The sequence below is a fragment of the Citrus sinensis genome, chromosome 7, assembly GCF_022201045.2.
Source record: "Citrus sinensis cultivar Valencia sweet orange chromosome 7, DVS_A1.0, whole genome shotgun sequence".
Taxonomy (NCBI): domain Eukaryota; kingdom Viridiplantae; phylum Streptophyta; class Magnoliopsida; order Sapindales; family Rutaceae; genus Citrus; species Citrus sinensis.
Window position 1 is genome coordinate 15,068,810 of NC_068562.1, and position 25,168 is coordinate 15,093,977.

The 25,168-nt window shown below is 34.2% G+C and overlaps 1 protein-coding gene and 1 non-coding gene across 2 annotated transcripts; both read right to left on the minus strand.

Annotated features, from left to right (window-relative positions):
- Positions 1-12,611: 12,611 nt before the first annotated feature.
- LOC112496345 (small nucleolar RNA R71) lies at positions 12,612-12,718 on the minus strand. Its single transcript, XR_003062883.2, has one exon. It is a non-coding gene; the product is annotated as a small nucleolar RNA R71 (small nucleolar RNA).
- An 8,006-nt stretch (positions 12,719-20,724) lies between these two features.
- Positions 20,725-23,063, minus strand: LOC102620426 (cytochrome P450 71A1-like). The gene is made up of 2 exons (XM_006493308.4): positions 21,985-23,063; positions 20,725-21,547 (listed from the first exon to the last, which is right to left on the minus strand). The coding sequence occupies exons 1-2, from the start codon at positions 23,035-23,037 to the stop codon at positions 20,912-20,914; spliced, it is 1,689 nt and encodes a 562-aa protein (XP_006493371.3). The 5' UTR covers positions 23,038-23,063; the 3' UTR covers positions 20,725-20,911.
- Between the last annotated feature and the right edge of the window lie 2,105 nt (positions 23,064-25,168).

The following is a 25,168-nucleotide window of genomic DNA, read 5'->3' on the forward strand; positions in this document are numbered from 1 at the left end:
AAGCTAATGGCCTTCCCATTCTCTTTGGCGGATTCAGCCAAGGAATGGTTGTACTATCTTCCCTCCGGTACTGTCACTACATGGAATGAGATGCGTCAGCTATTTTTGGAGAAATATTTCCCAGCATCAAAAGCTGGCAGCATTCGAAAAGAAATTTGTGGAATCCGACAATATAATGGAGAATCGCTCTACGACTATTGGGAACGATTCAAAAAGCTATGTGCTAGTTGCCCTCACCATCAGATAAGTGATCAACTTCTTATTCAATACTTTTATGAGGGTCTACTACCTATGGATAGGAGTATGATTGATGCCGCTAGTGGAGGAGCACTCGTGGATAAGACACCAGAAGCAGCCCGAAATCTCATTGCTAACATGGCTGCTAATTCCCAACAGTTCAACACTAGGAACGATCTACTGCCGCCACCTAAGCGAGTCAATGAGGTAAGTACTACTTATCTAGAAAAACAAGTTTTAAATCTTACTTCTTTGGTGCAACAATTAGCTCTAGGGCAACAAATGAGACCGTGTGGTGTATGTTCTATGGTCAGACATGCGACTGACATGTGCCCTGCTATCCAAGAGGGTTCACATGAGCAAGCCAACGCAGTTGAGAGGTTCCTAGGCCAACCAAGACAAAGGTATAATCCCTACTCTAATTTTTACAATGAAGGTGGAAGGATCACCCTAATTTTAGGTATGGGAATCAACAACAAGGCATTTCTAATGTGGCACCGTCTCGACCACCGGGCTACCCCCAACACCGGGTGCAACAGCCCTACCAAGTTCGGCCACCTCCACCTCCTCAAAATCAAGGTACGTCTTTGGAAGATCTTGTAAAAGCTCTCGCTACTAACTCTAAGCAATTCCAATAGACTACCCAGACGCAGCTCCAACATTTAGAGAATCAAATTGGCCAACTAGCCACATCTGTGAGTAGGATAGAGGGTAGAACTTCAGGAAAGTTACCTTCTCAACCAGAAATTAATCCAAAGGAGAATGCTAGTGCTATGTCTCTCAGGAGCGGAAAGCAATTAGAACCATTATTATCTAAGCCATCAAAAGTATCCACAACATTATCACCATCTGTGACCAATTCCTCACCTGAGGCTCTTCCTTTAACAAGGAAAGATGATTCCCACTCGGCATTGCCAGTCGATCCATCTGGCCAGGTAAGTATCCCCTCACCTCGAATTAAGACTCTCTCCATTCCTCCACCATTTCTTAACAGATTTAAACAATCCAAGAAAGAGGAGCAAGAAAAAGAGATCCTTGAGACCTTTCATAAACTATCGGTAAATATTCCTCTACTTGATGCTATTAAACAAGTGCCACGTTATGCAAAGTTTTTGAAGGAATTATGCAGCAACAAACGAAAGTTGAGCGGTAACGAAAAGGTAAGTGTTGGAGAGAATGTTTCTGCTGTACTTCAAAGAAAACTTCCGCCTAAGTGCAAGGATCCAGGTACTTTCACTATCCCCTGCACTATTGGTAATACTAGATTCGAAAGATGTATGCTAGATTTAGGGGCCTCAATTAATGTTATGCCATACTCAATTTATAACTCCTTGAATTTAGGTCCAATGGAAGAAACTGGTATAATTATTCAATTGGCTGACAGATCTAATGCTTACCCGAAGGGGGTTATGAAAGATGTTCTTGTGCAGGTCAATGAATTGGTCTTTCCAGCTGATTTTTATATCCTTGAAATGGAGGATGAGTTGTCGCCCAATCCCACTCCTATTCTATTGGGGCGGCCATTTCTTAAGACAGCCCGAACCAAGATTGATGTTCACGATGGAACCCTCACAATGGAATTTGATGGTGAAGTGATCTGCTTCAATATCTTTGAGGCAATGAGGTATCCTAGTGATGTTCATTCTGTTTTTGCCATGGATGATATTAATACTTTGGTGCAGGATTTCTTTGAATTATCCGGTAATGACAGTTTTGAAATTGCGATAAGCAAAAATCTTACAAACGATGATTCTAAGGAACATGCAAAGTTGATAAAGTTGGATGATGAGGTAGAGGACGCTATGGCGATCTTAGATGGAGCAGTCACATTACGCACCCATGGGTATAATGTTTCTTACCTTGAATTGCCTTTATTAAACGAGAAACTTTTACCTTCAATTGTGTAGACACCTACCTTAGAACTTAAACCACTCCCAGAACACCTGCAATATATTTACTTGGGTGAGAATGAAACACTTCCAGTCATAATTGCTAAAACCCTCACCCTAGTTCAACAAGAAAAATTAATTAGGGTGCTTCGGGATCACAAGACGGCGATTGGTTGGACCATTGTCGACATTAAGGGAATTAGTCCTTCCATGTGCATGCATCGCATTTTGCTAGAGGAATGGTCTAAACCAACGAGAGATGCACAACGCCGCCTTAATCCACCAATGATGGAAGTCATAAAAAAGGAGATACTGAAACTCCTTAGTGTGGGGATTATTTATCCCATTTCTGATAGTAAATGAGTGAGTCCTGTGCAGGTAGTTCCAAAAAAATCAGGCATCACAATGGTCAAGAATGAAGAAAACGAGCTTGTGCCAACTAGAGTTCAAACTGGGTGGAGAGTTTGCATTGACTATCGTAAACTGAATGCAGCCTGATGGGTGTCGAAGCCAACAAAAATAAATTCCTACTCTAAATAAATTGTGTATAGTGATTGAGCAGGGTCGTGTCCACAGAGATCGGTAATTATTTAAATCCTTTTGAAACGTAAAACGTAAAATGGGGGAATTGTAGACAATAATAAAAATCAAATTAAATAACAAGAATACAAATTAAAGTTGTAATTCAAATTGGAGAAAGCTCTGGTTGAAGGAATTAACTCAGCTTGATTCGACTACTGATCATTGATTCAAATATAGATTATTATTATTACTTATGAATAGACCGGTTATAGCTACTGAGACCCTCTAATAGCCAATCTCTCCTTAACTAGTCGATAACCAAGGTACGACCGTTGGTTATTTCCCTAATCAATAGACAACCCTAGATACGATCATAGGATTTAATTAATTGACAGCCTGAAAAACCAGAGAGACCCAAATCATAATCAACACATATGATGATTCATTTAAATTAGATTGTTTATTCTCACAACACAACTCTCTGCTATGTTATTTGTCACAAACATTAAATTCTTCATACGATGAATCCTTTAATTGATAATAGATTAAGTTGATAATTAAATAGTGGCCAATTACCTAATTAACAAACATAATCATGAAACTAATTCAGAGAATAAACAAATACCCAAAAAGTAATAAAACAATTAAAGCATAAGAAAGATCTCACAGTAGTGATGAATCAAAGCTTCATTAACCTTCAACCAGAAAAATAAGTTTAGTTCTTCATAGAGAGAATAGAAAAATTAGATCTAGGGTTTCTTTCTTTTTCTCCAATCCAAAATCCCCCCTCCTTCTTTCACAATAGATTCCTCCTTAAATACTCTCTCTCTCTTCTATTTTAGAGTTCTATTTAAAATAAAATACTAATATCTTAAATATTAAATTCGTAATTACAAAAATAGCCAAAAATACAAAACACGTTAAACTAAAAACTGCAGGTCCGCAGTTGACAGCACGCGCCCACGCCTTATCAATAAAGTTCTTCTGCCGCTCATAATTTCTCCAAGAGAACAATCATCCTTAAAAATCATCTTGTAGCTCAATTTTATCACCAATCAATAGAATTGCACCTACAAAAGTAAAACACAAGTAAATCATTATTATTAAGTGCAAAACATCGATATTAAGGGAAGTAAACAATGCAAAACTAGTGCATAAATTGCACTCTAACACAGCCACTTGCAAGGATCATTTTCCTTTGCCATTCATTGATCAAATGCTTGAAAGGTTAAGTGGTCACTCTTATTATTGTTTTCTTGATGGTTACTCAGGTTATAATCAGATCGTTATCGCTCCGGAAGACCAAGAGAAAACGACATTTACATGCCCCTTCGGAACATTTGCTTACAGACGCATGCCGTTTGGTCTCTGTAACGCTCCTGCCACTTTCCAAAGGTGTATGATGAGTATTTTTTCTGATTATGTGGAGAACATCATTGAGGTATTTATGGATGATTTTACAGTTTATGGTGATTCTTTTGATAAATGTTTAGATAACCTTACACGTTTTCTTAAACGATGCATTGACACTAACCTTATGCTTAATTAGGAAAAATGTCATTTTATGATTAATCAAGGTATTGTACTAGGCCATGTTATTTCTGAAAAGGGGATTAAAGTTGATAAATCTAAGATAAGTCTTATACGCTCTTTACCACCTCCCACTAGTGTGAGGGAAGTTCGTTCTTTTCTTGGTCATACAGGTTTCTATCGCAGGTTTATCAAGGACTTCTCCAAGATAGCTTTACCTCTCTGCAATTTACTTCAAAATGATGCAACGTTTGACTTCAATGAAGAGTGCCAAAGAGCTTTTAAGAAGTTAAAAGAGGTTTTGACATCGGCCCCTGTGATTCAACCACTAAACTGGGATTTACCATTTGAGATTATGTGCGATGCCAATGACTATGCTGTTGGAGCCGTGTTGGGCCAGCGTGTGGGCAAGCTTCCTCATGTCATATATTATGCCTCTCGTACATTGAATGATGCACAACTTAACTACTCCACCACAGAGAAAGAACTTTTAGCAGTTATCTTTGCCTCAGAGAAATTTCATTCTTATTTAATTGGATCTAAGGTGATCGTTTACTCTGACCATGCAGCTATTAGGTACTTACTCACCAAAAAGGATGCCAAGCCACGCCTTATTCGATGGATACTTTTATTGCAAGAATTTGACTTAGAGATTCTAGATAAGAGAGGTTCTGAGAATTTAGTGGCATATCATTTAAGTCGACTTACCTATAACGAAGATGCACTTCCATTGCATGAGAATTTTCCAGATGAGCAGTTACTACATGTAGGTATAGTTACTCCTTGGTATGCAGATATTGTCAATTACTTGGTTACCAAGACAATACCCAAAGAGATAACCTGTGCACAAAAGGCCAAGATCAAGAGTGATGCCAAGTATTATGTGTGGGATGAGCCATATTTGTGGAAGCATTGTTCTGATCAAGTTATTAGAAGGTGCGTACCCGAAACTGAATTTACTTCTATTCTCACATTTTGTCATACTTTGGCTTGTGGAGGACATTTTGGACTAAAGAGAACAGCTCTTAAGGTACTTGCGAGTGGTTTTTATTGGCCATTACTATTTAAAGACGCATATTTGTTTGGCAAATCTTGTGATCGTTGTTAGAGAACATGTAATTTGGGACCTAGAAATCAAATGCCACAATCTCCCATTCTTATAGTTGAGATCTTTGATGTTTGGGGCATCGATTTCATGGGACCATTTCCTTCATCATTTGGTAATCTCTATATTGTTCTTGCGGTTGATTATGTTTCAAAATGGGTGGAAGCAAAAGCCACCCGAACTAACGATTCTAAGGTTGTGGTAGATTTTATAAAGAGTAACATCTTTACAAGGTTTGGAACACCAAAGGAAATTATCAGCGACAGAGGCACTCACTTTTGTAACAGGTCAGTAGAAGCCCTCTTTCGAAAATACAACATCACTCACAAGGTGTCTACATCCTACCATCCACAAACTAGTGGGCAAGTTGAGGTGTCTAATAGGGAAGTGAAATCAATCCTTGAAAAGACAGTTAATCCGAATAGAAAGGACTGGAGCCTACGGCTTGATGATGTACTTTGGGCATATAGGACCGCATACAAAACTCCTATTGGTATGTCACCCTACAGGTTGGTATAAGGTAAGCCTTGTCATCTTCTAGTGGAACTTGAACATAAAGCATGGTGGGCTGTGAAACAATGTAACATGGAACTGGACGCCGCCGGCCAACACAGAAAGCTCCAATTGCAAGAATTAGAGGAAATTCGAAATGATGCCTATGAGCATTCACGAATCTATAAGGAAAAGAATAAGGTTTTTCATGACAAGCAGATCTTGAAAAAGAATTTTAAAGTTGGACAGAAAGTTTTGCTATTCCATTCTTGCCTTAAGTTGTTTCCAGGTAAGTTATGTTCTTGATGGGTTGGGCCTTTTGTTGTTATTAATGTTTTTCATCATGGTGCAGTTAAGATCAGGAGCTTAAAGACTGGTAAAGAGTTCAAATTTAATGGTCATAGGTTGAAGCCTTACTATGAAAACTTTCAGACACTCAATGTAGATGAGGCTCCACTTCATGAACCTGCGTACGTTGTTGAGTGAAACTTGAGAACCATGTCAGGCTGAGGACAATAAACCAAGCGCTTATTAGGAGGCAACCCAATGGCTGGAGAAAAGATTTTGAGAGCACGCCATAACAGATTTGATTTTTCTCCCTCTCATTCTCATTTACTTTACCCACTTTGTGTTGAATTTTGTTTGTTTCTGTTTGTGTGTCTCATCTCATTTCCCCATGTTTAATTCTTTCTTTTGTTCGCTTAGGATTACATTGAGGACAATGTAAGAATTAAGTGTGGGGGGGGGTGGATTTCGAACTTAGTTTTTGTTGCTTCGTCTTTTTCTTTTTCTTTTTAAAAAACCAACAAACCAAAAAAAACAAAAAAAAACATTGTTTTGAATATTAGCCAGTGATAAGAATTTGATTGACAATGAATATGGTTCTTAGAAAGGGTTGAATATTACCTTAGTTTATACTTGATTCTTGTGTTGATTTCCTCTTAATTGAGATTCTTTAAACCATGAGCACTAATATCAATTCTTTCATAATTTTGACTTAGAATTTGAGATTGACGCAGCCTAAGTTGAGAATTTTAGATTGAGTAAATGAATGTTTGTCTTGATTCTTATCTCCACAATACAGTGTAGTATACACATGCACCATAGTCAGAAATAGCTACCTATAACCCTTAAGAGTGAAGCTATCCTTGAGTAATTTGGGCCTATGTACCACCAGTATGTAGAGGATAATCTACCATGAGAAGAAGGCTACCTTAAGGGGTAGAGTGAAAGCTCCTGACCAAAAAAAAAAAAAAAAAAAGAACTTCAAAAGAAAATGCACACAAATGCCTGTAAAAGAAGAAAAAAAATTAGAGATCAAGATGATAAGATTAGTTTGACCTACTCTTTTCTTTGTTCGAGGCAAAGGCTGTTGATATTGAAGATTTTGGGAATGAATTTTAATTGAATTGATTCACACACACACTATGAGAATCAAAAGAGAGATGGGATTAACTATTGAATTAAAGTTAGAACTTCGATAATATTTGAAATTTTCTTTGAGCTATATGACTTATACAATCTTTGAGGCTATTTTTATTTTAAATTCTTTTGTTCTTTGTTCTAAAAAAAAAAACTTGCAATGATGTTTGTGGGTATCATCGCTGAAGCCCTCACGAGACTGTAACTCGTCCACTAGGGCCGCTTAGGGGTTTAAAGGCTTGTTGCATACGCTAAATGCAATCGTGATTTCCTACGAAAGTGGTCTAGTTTAGGTTTTCTTTTTATTTTTGTTCTAGGTTTGCTCGAGGACGAGGAAAGGGTAAGTGTGAGGGAATTTGATAAGTCCATATTTTTCATATATTTAGCTATTAATTTCTCTATCTTTTTCTTGTTTTGGTCTTACATATTCTAGTTATTTTAGTTAATTTTTAATTTAGTAAATTATATTTTATTGTGTTAATTTTTATCTTAGTTTTATTTATTTTGTTATTTAGGTATATTTTGGAATTAAAGAGAAATTAAATTGGAGCATTCAGGAAAGAAATTTAATTGAAGATTGAAAGACAAAAGTGCACAAGAGATCAAGAATTGGAAGGAATTAGAAAATAAATTTAATTAAAGCTTGTATGGGCCAAGCAAAATTAATGTTGCACATGGAGCTAAAATTAGAAAATGGAAGTCAAAAAGGAAGCCAAGCCAATTAACAAGCCAAGCCATCACATGAAAGCAAAATTGGAAAACAAAGATTGCAAACCAAAAGTGGCCACGTGAAAGGAAAGAGAATTTTAGGAAATCATTATTGGCTTATTAATCGAAGCATGCAAGTGGCGGTTTTGGGCTTTAATTCTTTCCAGGCAAGGGTTTAAAAAAGCCACAATTGAAGCATTACAAATAGGATCAAGCGGAAGCAACACTGGAGGGAAATCGGCAGCAAGAGAATTTGAGATTGCAGCTGCAAGAAGGAAAAAAACAAGGGAGACGCAGCAGCCGGAATTAAATTAAAACAAAGGCAGCCGCTTGAATTAATTTTGATGACTGGTTTTATCAATTCTCTTATTCCCAATTCAATTATGTTAGGCTAGATTTTTATTTGGTTGAGGGTGAATTCAAAACCCTAAACATGCTATGCAATTAAATTTAAATTCTATGATTCAATTTATTTCATTGAGATTGTTTATGTTCTTCTATAATTAATGTTCATGGTTTATTCTTGTTTTATTTGGGTGGCCAATTAGATAGGACTTGAATAAATTTTATTACTAGATTAAAATTCTTGATCCGTAATTGTCTTGATATTTTAATCATTAGTAGCAGGTTGGAATTAATGATTTCAATTGGAGAACATAACCTAGGTTAAATAATCCGAGCTTGTGTGTTTATTGCCTAGATCAACCTAATATATTTCTCTGTTTAATGCTTCCATTATCTTAAATTTAAAGAGCTTGTTTTAAATTATTTAATGGTTAGAGATTAGGTGAAGAGCTTATTTTGCCTAACGATACACTAAGGAAAGATTGAGACTAACAGAGCTTATTGTTATCTACGGTTGATAGTTTTAATATAAATTGATGATAGAATTGGTATATTATGTGCATGTTTGGTGGTGGCGAATGATCATTTAACCAAAGTTTTCATCATTATTATTTCTTTCTCCTTTAATTAGAATTTTTATTAAATTCTTGTTCGTAATTTTAATTTCTTTATTTCTTACTATTTAGTTAAAAATTCATAAACCCCCCATTTTATTTTTAATTGGCATTTTCTTTAGTTAGATTAATTTATATTATTATTACTATTACTATTATTTTATTTTAAATCTTGCTTTGGAGTTAATAATAAATATAACTAGCATAGTCTCTGTGGGATCGATCCTTACTCGCTCTGTACTAATTATTTATATTAGTGGTAAGATTTTAAATTTGGTGCACCTTAACGACACTACCACCTTTATCTCTAGTATCTTTACCCTGAGGTTTATTAATAGGTTGTTGAGGCTTTTGAAGCCCAAAATTACTACATAGCAACCATTTGCATAATGACCAAAGTGCTTATACAAAACACAATAAGAAACAATCTATTCAAAAATCATACCCAAAGTCAGAATCACCTTCACTAATCCAAAGGCAAGGTAAAAAATGTCACGAAACATCATTTTCTATCAAAACTGTAGCAAATGAAAGCCTATTAATAGAACCAATAGCATGGTCAACACGTAAAGTTTTCCCTATCACAGCAACGATTAAACATGATGCTTCTTTGCAATGAATAAAGTGAATAGGTACATACAGCAAAGAAACCCAAATAGAAATCACAAGGGACTCCTTAGAACAATAAATGGTAGTGGACCATTTAAAGATCCTCATAGCTTTACAATTGATATATCATGTCTGCCTAACCCAAATTTCTGGGATAGTCTTCCTCTAACTGAAGCTTTCTTAAAACATGTCAGTTATCAGGCAAGGTGCTTGAGTACTGCTTTTTAAGCCAAGGAGAAAAGAGAACTTACCCACCAGAGATAGCTTGAATGGTTTAGCCATGGTCGAAACCTCAGCAACTATAAAATGAATAGCAGGTTCGCCTCGATGAAGGATGCCCATATTAAAAAATAAAGATAGCCAATACAACAAAGGATTTAGAGGGCCTAGAGGCAACATTAGGGTCAAGGATGGACATTGGATTGACTGCAGAAGCATATAATAACTTAGGGATAGTAGAAGAGTAATAGGTAGAAGGATTTGTGCTGGTGGTCAAGCTAAGGTGGGCCCATAAATAGGTTGCACACTATCAGTGTTTGTTTTGTCCCGATCTAAGATTTGAGATAGATTGTGAGCATGCATTTGCAAAGAGGCAGTGGCTTGTTTGTGATTAATGGTCATTAAAGACATTATAGGCGGTTGGGCAGGATTAAGAAAGGCCAATCCAATGAGGGATGCAGCAGCTGTTGGTGATGAGTGGCAATGATAGAAGGCAACAAAGTCAATGGAAGCAACTGTTGGTGATGAGACGCATGCCACTGACTAGGGTTTGGCGCACGCGTGTGTGAAAGAGACACGATCAGTGGGATTTGGTAAGGGTGATGGCTATGAGGCAGTTGTAGGGTGCCATGGAAGGGATTAAATCATCACTACGGATGGTGGGGGGGGGGGGCGACGACATGAGAAGGAAAGCGAGCAATGTTTGGCAACATTGCAAGGCCAAAAGCGGCCACCAAAAGGAGTTGTGTGTGGTGAAAGGCCTTCCGGCTAGTTGCATGGTGGCCGGTGGTGAGGGGTGGTGCTGACAGTGTCTTGTCGCCACCATCGGCAGCCGGTGAGGCCATACCAGCGACAAGAAAGTAAAAGGAGTGTGGCGGCTATATGAATTGGGGTTTCATCGTTTTATCTTTTTTTTTATTAAATTATCTGGTATTTGATGAGCATATAATATATACATATTTTTACGCTTAATTATATGATTGTTAATTATTTTTATATGTTATTTTTAATTAATTAAATTATTTTGTTGAATAAGAAATTAATTGAAAGACAAGAAAACCAAAAGCGGAAGTCAATTTCTTCAAATAATGAATGGTGGACATGCATTTAGAAAACAAAGCTTTGGTGATGGCAATTGCACATGCATGGCTTTACAATTTTGGAAAGGAATTTAAAGGAACCCTTGAGCTTCCAATTTAAAAAAAAACGGGAAACAAACTTATGGCTTATGGCGTTGACAAGTAATGGTGGCATTAATTGGGAAAATTGACTTTACATTGGAAATTGGATCCAGCCAACAAAGTGTACAAGATTTGGCCAATAATTGCATGGTCCTGGGCATTATATGATGGTAAGCTAGAAACTAAAAAAAGGACGCAAGGAGAGACACGAGACAAAGCGAAGAGAAGGGTTGCAGCAATTTAATTTTTCATGGTTGGTTTTATTTATTTAGTTGTTCTCAATTCAAGTATATTTAATTAATTTTCTTATATTAAGGTTAAGGGTGAAATCTTATTCAATGAAATAATCATCTTTATATTTAATTAATTCCCCACATATGTGCTTTAATGCTTATAGTTTTTGTTTCACATGATTAGTTAGATGTTATTAAATTCTTTTAACCAATTGTATCATGTATTATTGATTGTTAGGATTAATATTTGACTAAATCTATGCTTAGATCTATAAAGTTTATATATAATTATCTTTGATTCTCTGTCTTTCATTAAATTATTTACATAGAGTGCTTAGGAAGATTTTGACTCTTTGTTATTTATTACGTTTACATAGGATGCTTAGATATCATACTATTAAGCAGAAAAAGAACTTACATAAGATTAATTTTAATTGGTCTTAATTGTTATATTCATGAGATGACATATATTGATTTCGAGTTGTCACTCTAAAATTGAGGATTAATTAACAATTAGATAATTACTAGTTGAATGGTGGTGGATTCTAAAACCTTGGTAATTTTTTTCTTATTGGATTCTCCTTTGCTTTAATTGTTTTCTTATTTTAATTAGTTTTATTTCTCTTAAAAACTCAATTTGCTCAACTAGGTTATGATTAATAAATTTTAGATTTAAATTAGACTTTTCAATTTATAACAATCCCTGTGGGTTCGATCTCGTTATCACTATTATATTTCTAGATTTGTGCACTTGCGAGTATATTAAAATTTTTCACAATAAATTTTTGGCGCTGTTGCTGGGGATTGTGCTAGAAAGTCTGTTTAATTTAGGTTGATTTGATTATTCCACTAGTTATAATTTAGGTTGACTTTTATTTTTATTAAAAAAACACAAAAAAGAATTTAAAATTTTACTTTGAATTCATTGTTTGGTTGTTTGATTTCTTTTATTTTAAATTTCGTTTATTTTTCACGGTTATTGGTTAATTTTTTTCTTTGTCTAGTTAGTTTATGAGTGTTTGGGAATGCGATTCAACAAATCGTTTGGTAAAAAAAGAGTCTAGAATTGAGAGTAATCAAGCTAGTTCTTCTCAAGTGATGGATGTCCCAAATAGAATATTGCCAGTACTACCACCAGTGCAAGCAAAGAAAACCCTTAGAGAATATTTTTCACCACTTGCAACCAACCAACCATCTTGTATTGTGCTGCCACAAACGACAACAGCACACTTTGAACTCAAGCCCTTTGTCATTCAGCTTTTACCACTTTCCATGGGTTAGAGAGAGAGGATCCATATTTGCACATTAAGGAATTTCTTGACATATGCTCTACATTTCGTTTTCAAAATTTTAATGATGAGTCAATTAGGCTTCGTATGTTCTCTTTCTCATTAAAAGACAAAGCAAAAGCTTGGTTGAAATTACTTCCTACTAGGTCTATTACTACGTGGGATGAATTGATTAATAAGTTCCTTACCAAGTTTTTCCCTAGGTCTAAAACAAATACCCTTAGGTGAGAGATAAGTGAGTTTTATCAAAGAGTTGGTGAACAATTTTACGAGTGTTGGGAAAGATTTAATGATTTACTCTTTAAGTGTCCCCACCATAGTTTTGAGAAATGAAAACTTATACAATGCTTTTATAATGGTTCAAGTATGTCAAATTATCATATGGTAGAGTTTATGAATGGTGGGAGATTTTTAAACTTACATGAAGAGGCTGCATGAGATTTCTTTAATTCACTTTATGAGAATTCTCAATAGTGGGATTATTCAAATCAAAGAGAAAAATCATCTTAAGTTTCACAAAAGAGTCTTTATTAAGTTAATGATGATTTTGATGTGAAAGCTACTCTAACTACTCTTTCTAGGAAAATAAATGCCTTAGCTATGAACCAATCCATGAGTCATCACCCTAGTGTAGCTAATGAGATTTGTGCTCTTCGTTCCAACCTATCTCATACAATACAAAATTGTCCATCATTACTAGCCTATCAAGAGGCTTATTCTGAGCAGGTACATGCCTTACAATCATATTAGAAAACCTCTAATAGTCCATATTCACTTACATATAATTCTAATTGGAGGAATCACCCTAATTTTTGTTGGAAAGAAAATCAACTTTTATCAAACTAAGGAGGGCAACAATTTAGCATGCCCAATCAACAATTTTTCCCTCCTAACCAAGTATATTCTCTTGCCCAACAACCTATGTCTCAATTTATTGCAACCCAACAAACAAAACATTCTTTAGAGAAACATTTCAAAATTTCATTCAGTCTACCCAACAAGCCTTTCAGTCAAACACTCAAGTTATTCTAAAGCTTCAACATTAATTGGGTCAATTAGTAACGATTGTAGTTGAGAGAGAAAAAGGAAAATTCTCAAGTCAACCAATTCCTAATCCTAACGAAGTGCATAAAGTTGGATCGAGTTCAAGCCATCAGCATGAAGAAACAAAATCTATTATGACCTTGAGAAGATGAAAATTATTTGACAATAAGGTGGAGGTTCGAACAAGAAAAATATTAGAACCTACTTCTGCAAATCCAGTTCCATCACAAGACACATCATCGGATGATCCAGAAGAAAGTAGCCCACCAACTTACATTCCTAATGCTCATTTTCCTCAAAGGTTAGCAAAGATAAATAAAGGGACTTCAACAAGTGAGATTATCAAAATCTTCAAGCAGGTTAGTATAAATATTCATTTACTTAATACTATTAAGCAAGTCCCTTCATATGCCAGGTTTTTGAAGAATTTATGCACTAAAAAGAGAAATTTGCATGTCACCGAAAAGACATTTTTCACTGAACAAACTAACAATTTACTTCAATGTAAAATGCCACCAAAATTTAAGGATCTGGGTTCCCCTACTATCTCATATGTTATAGGGAACCAATTTTTTGATAAAGCACTATTGGATTTAGGAACTAGTGTGAATCTCTTGCCTTATTTTGTTTACATGCAACTTTGACTAGGTGAATTAAAGTCAATTTCCATTATTTTACAACTTGCTGATAGGTTAATGAAAATAACTCGTAATATTATAAAGGATGTGTTGATACAGATTGACAAATTTTATTATCTACAGCTGATGATAGTGTAATTGCAGAAGTCAATGCCTTACTCGATGCAACTCCAATTATGGACACAACTGAATGGAAGATAAAGCCAAAACCACTGTCTCATTTGAGAAGAAGATTAGCCCATCTGTGGAGACAGCACCAAAATTGGAGCTTAAAGCATTGCCCGACACTCTATAGTATACATTTTTTGGAGAATTTAACACCCTACCTATTATTATTTCTTTTTCCCTTGATCTTGAGAAAAAAAAAGTAAGTTGTTGGGTATTCTAAAAGAGCATAAGGAGGCAATAGGACAGACCATTGCTGATATTAAAGGTATTAATCCAGTAGATTGCATGCTTCGTATTTATCTTAAAGAAAAGGGAAATTATCATTTGTATACCCTTAGTTTACTCCATTATAAGAAATACTACAACACTTTGAGGGTGTATCAATCGTCCACCCTAAGTTGACAAAATATATCAGCTGACCACCAAACCGTTAGTTGCCGTTTAAGTATGATGACGTCAGAAGGGTAATTTGGTCTTTTCATATGATACAAGTGATAATTTAAGGGCATACAAGTGATAAAAAGAGAATTTAAGGGCATACAAGTGATAATTTTCAAGGGTAAAATCGTCAATTCACTGTAACTCTGTTAACTTTCAAACGACAACTAACAGTTTGGTGGTCGGCTAATACATTTTGTCAACTAAGGGTGGACGATTGATACACCCTCAAAGTGTTGTAGTATTTTTGATAACAGAGCAAATGTAGGGTATATGAATGATAATTTTCCTAAAGAAAATGCTAAGCCTATTAAGGAGATGCAACGTAGGCTAAATCCTAACATGAAAGAAGTGGTAAGAGCTAAAGTAATTAAATTATTAGATACAAGAATTATTTATCCTATTTCAGGTAGCTCTTGGGTTAGCCCTGTGCAAATTGTTCTTAAGAAATCTGTTGTTACGGTAGTTAGTAATGCTAATAATGAATTAATTCCCACTAGAGTAATTACAAGTTGGCGTGTTTGCATTGATTATAGAAAATTGAACTCAATCCTAAGAAAAGATCATTTTTCTTTTTCATTTATTGATCAAATGCTTGATAGACTGACAGGTCATGACTTTTATTGTTTTCTAGATGGATATTCAGGTTATAATCTATAGCTCTAGAGGACTAGGAGAAAACTACTTTTACTTGTCTTTTGGAACTTTTGCATATAGGAGAATGTCATTTGGTTTATGCAATGCACATGTTACCTTTTAAATATGCATGCTTAGTATTTTTTCTGACATGGTTGAGAGATTTCTTGATGTTTTTATGGATGATTTTTCTATTTATGAAGATTCTTTTGATGAATGTTGGCAGCATCTAACATTATTTTTGTAGAGATGTAAAGAAAAGAGCTTGGTTTTAAATTAGAAAAAGTATCACTTCATGATAAAATAAGGTATTGTTCTTGGTTATATAATTTCCAGTAGAGGTATAGAAGTTGATAGAGTCAAGGTAGATTTAATTTCTAATCTTCACCTCCTAAATCCGTAAAAGAAGTAAGATATTTCTTTGAACATGTTGGTTTTTATAGAAGATTTATTAAAGATTTTAGTAAAATTTTTAGACCCTTATGCAATTTACTTATTAAGGATGCACCTTTTATTTTTTATGATTCTTGTCTTGATGCTTTTAAAAAAACTTAAGAAATTGTTGACTTCTTCACCTATTATTCAGCGACCTAATTGAGATTTGCCTTTTGAAATTTTGCGTGATGCATCTGATTATACTGTAAGAGCAGTTTTAGGACAAAAATTAGATCGTGTGCCTTATTTCAATTATTATGCTAGTATGACACTCAATGATGCACAATTGAACTATTTAATTATAGAAAAAGAAATGCTAACTGTGGTGTTTGCTCTAGATAAATTTAGATATTATCTTATAGGTTATAAAATGATTATTTTTACTGATCTTGCTACTTTGAAATATTTGCTCACTAAGAAAGATGCTAAGGCAAGATTGGTTTGTTGAGTGTTACTTTCAAAGGAATTTGATATTAAATTTAGAGATAAAAAAGGTTCTGAAAATGCTGTGGTAGATCATTTATCTCGCCTTGATCTTCAATTTATCTCAGAATCCTTTCCTTTGAATGAGGGTTTCCTAGATGAACAACTTATGAGTGTAAATATTGTACCATTGTTTGCTAATATAGTTAATTACCTTACTACTAGTCAAATCCCAGAACACTGGACCAAGTAAGATAGAACAAAGTTCTTATTCGAAGTGAAGAATTTCTTTTACGATGATCCTTATTTATTAAATATTGTGCTGATTAGATTATTAGGAGATGTGTTCCAGAGAATAAAATTCAAAGTGTCATCTCTCTTACGATGAACAAGCTTGTAAAGACCATTTTGGTGCTAAAAAGAGAGCAATAAAAATTTTATAGTGTGGTTTTTATTGCCCTACTCTTTTTCACGACGCTTATGTTTTTTGTTCTTTATGTGACAGGTGCCAACGCATGAGTAGCATTTCAAAGAGGAATATGATGCCACTCAATCTTATTCTAGTAGTTGAGATTTTTGATGTGTGGGGTATTGATATTATAGAACATTTTCCTCCGTCTTTTGATTATCAGTATATATTGGTTGCAGTTGATTATGTGTCGAAGTGGGTTGAAGTTGTTCCATGCAAAACCAATGATCATAGGGTTGTAGTGAAGTTCGTATAGAGTAATATCTTATCTCATTTTGGTTTCCCTAGAACAATCATTAGTGATGGTAGTACCATTTTTTGCAATAAATCTTTCAAAACTCTTTTGGACAAATATTTCATTACACACAAGGTTGCCACCCCATACCATCTTCAAACCAGTGGCCAAATAAAAATTTCTAATCGAGAGATCAAGCAAATTTTGGAAAAAACAGTTAGGCCAAATAGAAATGATTGGTCTTTGAGACTTGATGATGCATTATAGGCATAGAAGACTACGTTCAAAACACCATTTGGGATGTCACCTTATTGACTTGTGTATGGAAAAGCATGTTATCTACCAATAGAACTGAAGCTTCGTGCATATTGGGCTATCAAGAAATTCATTTTTGACATGCAACAGGCTGGTTCCAAGAGAAGATTACAACTAGCAGAACTTGAAGAGATCAAGAATAATGCTTATGAGAATGCTAAGATTTACAAACATCGAATGAAAGTCTTTCATGACAAGTACATTTTGAGAAACTCCTTTGCATTAGGTCAGAAAGTGCTTTTATACAATTCTCAATCTCTTTCCAGGTAAGTTACGTTCTCGATGGTTTGGTCTTTTTATAGTCCCTTACGGAGCAGTTGAGATTGAAAATCCTAAAAATAGTGATTTATTTAAAGTCAATAGTCAAAGATTAAAATTATTTTTAGAGTTAAAAACACTAGAAGTTGAGGAGTCACTTTTAGATGACCATGTTTACCAGGATTAATTAATCCCATCTTTACGTTCTTGTTTTATTTAAATAGTAGGTTTTCTTTTCTAGTATTTTTCTTTTCTAATGTTTTCTTTTTATTTCTCATTTTGTTTTAAGCTTCCCCAACCTATTTATGTGTGATCTCTCCAACTTTTTCTTTTATTATTTATGTTTAATCTTTTCCATTTTTGCATGCGTATCTTTTATTTATTAAAAAATGAGGACAATGTTCCGAATAAGTTTGGTAGTGGGAATAGTGTGTGCCTTTTTTATTTAAAAAATTAAAAAAAAATTGTTTGTTTTTATGTGAAAAGCCAATGATAAGAACTTGACTGACAATGAATATGATTCTTAGAAATGGTTGAATATTGTCTTAGTTTGTAGGTTCTTGTGTTAATTCCTCTTAATTGAGATTCTTTAAACTCTATGCTCACTAATATTAATTCTTTCTTAATTTTAACTAATATGAGATTGAAACAGCCTGAGTTGAAAATTTTATTTAGAGTAAATGACTGTTTGTCTTGATTTTTATCTTCACAATACAAAATAGTATACACAGACACCAAAGTAAAATATAGCTACCTTGAGAGTGAAGCTGTCATTGACTAATTTGGGCCCATGTGCCACCAATTTATAGAGGATAATCTACCATGAGAAGAAGATTACCTTAAGGGATAGAGTGAAAATTTCTAACTATGGTTAAAAAAAAGAAAAAGAAAAAAACTCAAGTGCATATGCTGAAATGAAAAAAAAAATCAAAAGAAAATGCATATAGAAGTCTGTGAAAAAAAAAAATAGAGATAAAGATGTTAAGATTAGTTTGACCTACTATTTTCTTTGTTTAAGGCGAAAGCTGTTGATATTGAAGATTTTGAGAATGGTTTTTAATTGAATTGATTCACACACACACTATAAGAATCAAAAGAGAGATAAGATTGACTATTGAATCAAAGTTAGAACTTTGTCAGTATTTGAAATTTTCTTTGAGCTATATAATTTATGCAATCTTTGAGGATATTTTTATGTTTTATTTAAAGTTTTTTATTTTATTTTATTTTTAAAATGATGTTTATGGGTATAATCATTGAAACCCTCACGAGACTATAAATAACTCGTCCACTACGGCCGCCTAAGGGTTTAAAAGTTTGTTGCATACGCTAAATGCAACCGTGATTGCCTGCGAAAGTGGTTTAGTTAGGATTTAATTTTCGTTATTTTTATTTTTGTTTTCAGTTTTAGTTTTGCTCAAGGATTAGCAAAATCTAAGTTTGGGGAGCATATAATATATACATATTTTATCCTTAATTATATCATTGCTAGTTATTTTTATTTGTTATTTTTAATTAATTGAATTATTTTGTTGAATAGGAAATTAATTGGAGATTATGGATAAAAAAAGTATGAAGAAGTTTAATTTGAGAAATAATGAAGATTAAATTAGAAATTAATTGGAAGCCAAGAAAACCAAAAGCTGAAGTCAATCTTTTCAAATAATGAATGGTGGACGTGCATTTAGAAAACAAAGATTTGGTGATGGCAATTGCACATGCATGGCTTTACAATTTTGGAAAGCAATTTAAAGGAACCCGCGAGCTTGCAATTTAAAGGAACCCGTGAGCTTCCAATTTAAAAAAGGGGAAACAAACTTATGGCTTATGGCGTTGACAAGTAATAGTGGCATTAATTGGGAAAATTGACTTTTACATTGGAAATTGAATCCAAATTGGATCCAGCCAATAAAGTGTACGGGATTTGGCCAATAATTGCATGGTCCTGGGCATTAATAATGGCAAGCTAGAAACTAAAAAAAGGATCCAAGGAGAGACACAAGACAGAGAAGTGAAGGGCTGCAACAATTTAATTTTTTCTATGGTTGGTTTTATTTATTTTATTTTGTTGTTCTCAATTTAAATATATCTAATTAATTTTCTTATATTAAGGTTAAAGATGAAATTTTATTTAATAAAATAATTATTTTTATATTCAATCAATTCCTTACATATGTGCTTTAATGCTATTATGATTCTTGTTTCATATGATTAGCTCGATGTTATTAAATCCTTTCACTAATTCTATCATACATTATTAATTGTTAGAATTAATATTTGATTAAATCTATACTTGAATCTATAAAACTTATATATGATTATTTTTGATTTTGAGTTTTTCATTAAATTGTTTACACAAAGTGCTTAGGAAGATTTTGACTCTTTGTTATTCAATATGTTTACATATGATGCTTAGATATCATACTATTAAGCAGAAAATGAATCTACACAAGATTAATTTTAATTGGTCTTATTAATTTTATTCATGAGACGACATATATTGATTTCGAGTTGTCACTCTAAAATTGAGGATTAATTAACAATTAGATAATTACTAGTTGAATAGTGGTGGATTATGAAACCTTGGTAATTTTTATTTTATTGAAATCTTCTTTGCTTTAATTATTTTCTTATTTTAATTAGTTTTATTTCTCTTAAAAACTCAATTTGCTCAACTAGGTTAGGATTGATATTAATTTTAGATTTAAATTAGACTTTTCAATTTATAACAATCCCTGTGGGTTCGACCTCGTTATCACTATTGTATTTCTAGATTCGTGCACTTGCGACTATATTAACGTTTTTCACAACAGTATTCGAAGACCACATTGGGCTTTGACTAATCCATATTTGAGCCGGGTATGACCATTAGGGTGGTAAAACTCTCCTAATAAGTATTTAACGCAACTGCATTCACAAGTTTCGAACCGAGAATCTTTGTTAAGATAAAATATCCCCATGCCAGCTAATCTACGCGCTTATTGGTTTCATCTTTTTATCTCTTACAGTTCTGCTATGCATGCTCGCCGAGGGAATGATTGATTGAGACATTCAATTTGATATTTAAAAGTCTAACCAAAGAGTATTTTGAGCTTGAGTTTTACCTTAACGAACCATTTTCATAGATTCATAAGTTTGTCCTTATTACATACATATGAATCTTTTACTACAACGTCCAAGTTTGTTCAACCATTTAGGTACAATATAATATGGAAAAAATAATAATCTTATTCAAATAACCATACACTTAAGATTTTATATGAAAATAACTCAACTAATTTATTGGTCAGAAATTTTATTTATGACAAATAAAAAGTAAGCTTTAAAAAGCATAGATCCGTAATACAATTTATTTACTGCTTTGGTTAATGCTTCCAATGCTGGAGGCCTCCCATTATAGATTTAAACAACGAGAACTTTAACCAGCAGCTGTATTTACTTAAAATGGACAAGAAGGTTACTCACATGAGTAAAGATGAAGAGAAAGCCGAGGTTTACTAGGGACAACAACAAGTGGGGTTTTTCTAGACATTGTCAGTCCAAATCTGTCCTCCATATCCAAATCCTCATTCTTCATATCACCAGGTAATTTCCATTCAAAACCATATAAAAGATTTGCCAAAGTTGACTGAATAACCTTAAGCCCTAGAGCATAACCCGGGCATATCCTCCTCCCAGATCCAAATGGCAGCAGTTGAAAATCATGTCCTTTAACATCAATATTTTTATCGATGAATCTGTGAGGCCTAAATTCATTAGGCTTTTCCCACATGGTTGGATCTCTTCCTATTGCCCATACATTAACAACCACACGAGTGTTTCTTAGAATGTCATAGCCAGCAACTCTGCAATCATCTCTAGCAACCCGAGGAAGAAGCAATGGTGCCACAGGGTGGAGACGCATCGTTTCTTTAACAATTGCTTCTATATATGGAAGGTTAACAATGTCCTTTTCTTCTACCCATCTGTCTTTCCCAATCACTCTATCTAGTTCTTCAGTCGCCTTTTGAATAGCTTCTGGATTTTTCAAGAGCTCTGACATTGCCCATTCCACGCTGATTGCCGATGTGTCAGTTCCAGCAGTTAATAGATCCTACGATCAAAATGAAAAAAGAATTATGATGATACAGATTTCCAATACAGAAGACACCTTGATAGTTGCATTATTTGGTGATGTTTAAATTACTCTGTGGGGAAACTATTGCCTCAATCATTTAAAAACCAAATTATTTTCTGTTTTATTGCACATATCAATTTAGTACGTTATACTTAAAAGAGTTAATTTCCATTAATGACTAGATAAATTGGTAGATTTTAATTTATCCCCAAGCTGTTAGAAACATCAATGTAGCCCTCATTTATCAGTACACGAGAATCAAATTCTTTCTCGATCCTTTTGCTTCTCAGTAGTAAACCATGAGAAAGGGTTTATTATTTTCAAAAGATTTGGAAAATAAATTGAAATATGTCATACTTGAAAACTACTATTTAGTTTTTCAAAAAAAGTACACGAATTAAATTCAAATTTACCTGGATTAGTGCCTTTATATGTTCTCTTTCAAGCTTAACTTCAAGAGAAGGATCATCCGCAAGTTGCATAAGAACATCAACCATATCATGAACCCCATAACCCTTAACTGATTTTCTCCTCTCATGGTGCTCATCTAAAATACCCTCGTAAAATTTATCAAGCTTCTTGCTCACATCCTTCATTCTCTTAACATGCCCTTGTAAATCAAAAGAAGCAAGCCATGGAATTGAGTCCCCAATATCCAAAATACCAATAAGCAAGAACAATTCTTCAATCATTTCCGTGAAGTCTTTTGGAGTCACAGTATTTTTTTCAGCTTCGTCCGTATACCTTTTCCCCAACACCATCCGACAAATCAAAGTGAGATTGAGTGTGTAGAGACGATCTTTCAGATGAACAGGTGTGGAAGCTGATTTGAACAACTCCGAGAGGAAAGCATTTCTTTCTTCTACCCTTATGTACTCAAACTGATCCAAGCGTTTTGCACTGAGAAGTTCCATTAAGCAGATTTTGCGAGCCTGGCGCCAATATGGGCCATAGGGTGCGGTTGACATTGCTGAGTAATTGTAAGTTGTGTACTTCCCAGCAAGAAGAGCTGGCCTTGAAGCAAAGCTAATGTCATGAGTCTTGAGCAGAAGCTCTGCTACTTCAGCTGATGAGCCTACAACAACCGGGGAGAGGCCGTATTTTAGGTGCATAAGGGGGCCGTATTTTTGGGAGAGAGAGTGGATGGAGACGTGAGGGAGAGGGCCGATGAGGTTCAGGTTTCCGATCAATGGCCATGGCCTTGGACCCGGTGGCAAGTTTAGTTTACGGGAAAATTGGCGGCGAAACAAGAAGAGGACGATGGGGAGGAAGAAGAGGATTGAGTAAAATATAGCTGAGTTTGAAGGACTAGTCATAGAATTTTCCATTATTTTGGATAAACTGTAAAAGGTGGTGACGATGATTTGATTATTGTGTCTGTGAAAATGGAAGTGAAAGAGGTATTTATAATGATATAAACAAGGAAGAGTAAAATAATCCCATTCCATTGTAGATTTGAAAAGCATAAAGCAAGGGATATTTTGGTACTTTTATTAAAGAATAATTTATTTTTTCAATTCTAACTTGAAAATGCATGATATATCAACATTAATGTTTTTGCTTGGTGGTCGTCAGCTCATTATATATAGATGTATAAAATTTAAATGACATAAACGTGCTCTGCAGAGTTAGGCATGCACGTGTAACACAACATTTGTTACTACTTATTAGACGGCCTTAGTCCAGATACTAAGCACTTCCTATTTCAGCCTCTATTTTAGGCTGGAGTAAAATTTGAAATGCTCTTGTATTTATTCTTTGAAAAACTTTTGACCCCACACTCAATATTTTTGTTATAATTCGGTTCTTTTACGAATTCGGGTTGGTATGAAATAATAGAACAAGTAAGAACTGTGAAAGCTGTAATATAGTTGTTTGGTTGTTGAGAAAAAAAAAAGGAGAAAATAAAGGGAAAAATGAAATTGAAATAAAAGAGTTGTATTATTATTACACACAACTGTACATGAGCGAATTGTATTTATATTGTATCAGTGTAACTAACTTGTTAATAACAAATTTATTAGCTGACCAATAGTAGAATGACAAATGTACAATCTTAAACAAACTTGTGCCGACTAACTAACTAATGCAACTTGCTGAGCTTTAGCTGGTAAGCATGCTAGAACCTTCTAAATCATGTTGGAACCTTCACATTCCCCCTCAAGTACAACATTGGGAACAATGTTGAGCTTGGAATGAAGATAGTAAAATGGCTAAGAGGGTAAGGCTTTATTGAAAATATTTGTTGTCTGATCAAGGCTGGGAATATTTGAATGTGCAAGCTTTTGTTAGCTACCTTTTCTTGTAAAAAATGAACATCAAATTCAATGTGTTTAGTCTGAGAGTGAAATTTAGAATAGCTGGCTAGAGCTATGGTACTTTGGTTATAATACCAAATAACATGGATAAATCGAGGAGAAACAACAAGTTTAGTAAGTAAGGATCTAATCTAGAGCACTTTGAGGCTACTATAGCAAGGGCACTATACTCAGACTCATTGTTGGACCTGAAAACTACAGACTGCTTTTTAAAACACCATGAGACCAGATTAGGTCCTAAATAGACATAATAGCTAGCAACTAATCTTTCATCATCTCTATCAATTGCCCAATCTGCATTTGAAAAACATTCAAGATAAAGTGAACCTGATAAGTAGAAAAGAAGATCAAGATTAATGGTGCCTTTAAAATATCTCAGCACCCCTTTGCAAGCTTGCCAATGGACCTCAATAGGAGTACTAAGGAATTGACCGAGCTTATTAACAGAAAATGCAATTTTTGGTCTTCTGAGATTGACATATTAAAGAGCACCAATTGTGCTTTTATACAAGCTAACATCTGAGAATGAAACACTATTAGTTTGAGTTAAAGGATTCCCAGAAGCCATAAGAGTAGCACATGGTATGCCATCTTACATATTGACTTTGGCAAGTACATTAGCTACATATTTGGATTAAGAAATAAGCAAGCCAGCAGTATTTTGAGTAACTTGAATACCCAATAAATAATGAAGATCTCCCAAATCCTTCAAGGAAAATGTTGATTTCAAATCAATGATAATTTAAGCAATTAAAGAATGACTGGATCCAAATACTATGATATCATCAACATATAACATGAGAAGAGTGAGCTGGTTAGCTTGTCTTTTAAAGAGTTGGAGTTAGAGAAACCCCACTAAGTAGTTAAAGCTAGTTTAAATCTTTCATACCAGGTTCTTAGGGCTTGTTTAAGCCCATTTCAAGCTTTATGAAGCTTACACACATGAGTAGGTCGAGCTAGATCAATAAAACCTTCTCTTTGTTGCATATACACCTCCTCTGTCAAATAACCATTGATAAATGCACTGTTGACGTTAATTTGTCTAATTACCCACTTGTGAGTCACTGCCATGCTTAAAATAACTTTGATGGTTGAAGATTTCACTAGTGGACTAAATGTTTCTGTATAGTTAATGCCTTCTATTTAATGAAAGCTTTTTGCCACAAGTTTGGCTTTGTACTTGCTATGCTGCCATATATATTATACTTAATTTTGAACACCCATTTTTTCCCAACAACTTTAATAGGGTGTGAGGGATTAACAAGTTCCCAAGTATTAT

Coding starts and splice junctions, on each gene's coding strand:
- LOC102620426 (XM_006493308.4), bottom strand. CDS start 23,037: ATGCTTTTCAAATCTACAATGGAATGGGATTATTTTACTCTTCCTTGT. Junction 21,548..21,984: donor ATATAAAGGCACTAATCCAG/GTAAATTTGAAT, acceptor TTTTGATCGTAG/GATCTATTAACTGCTGGAAC.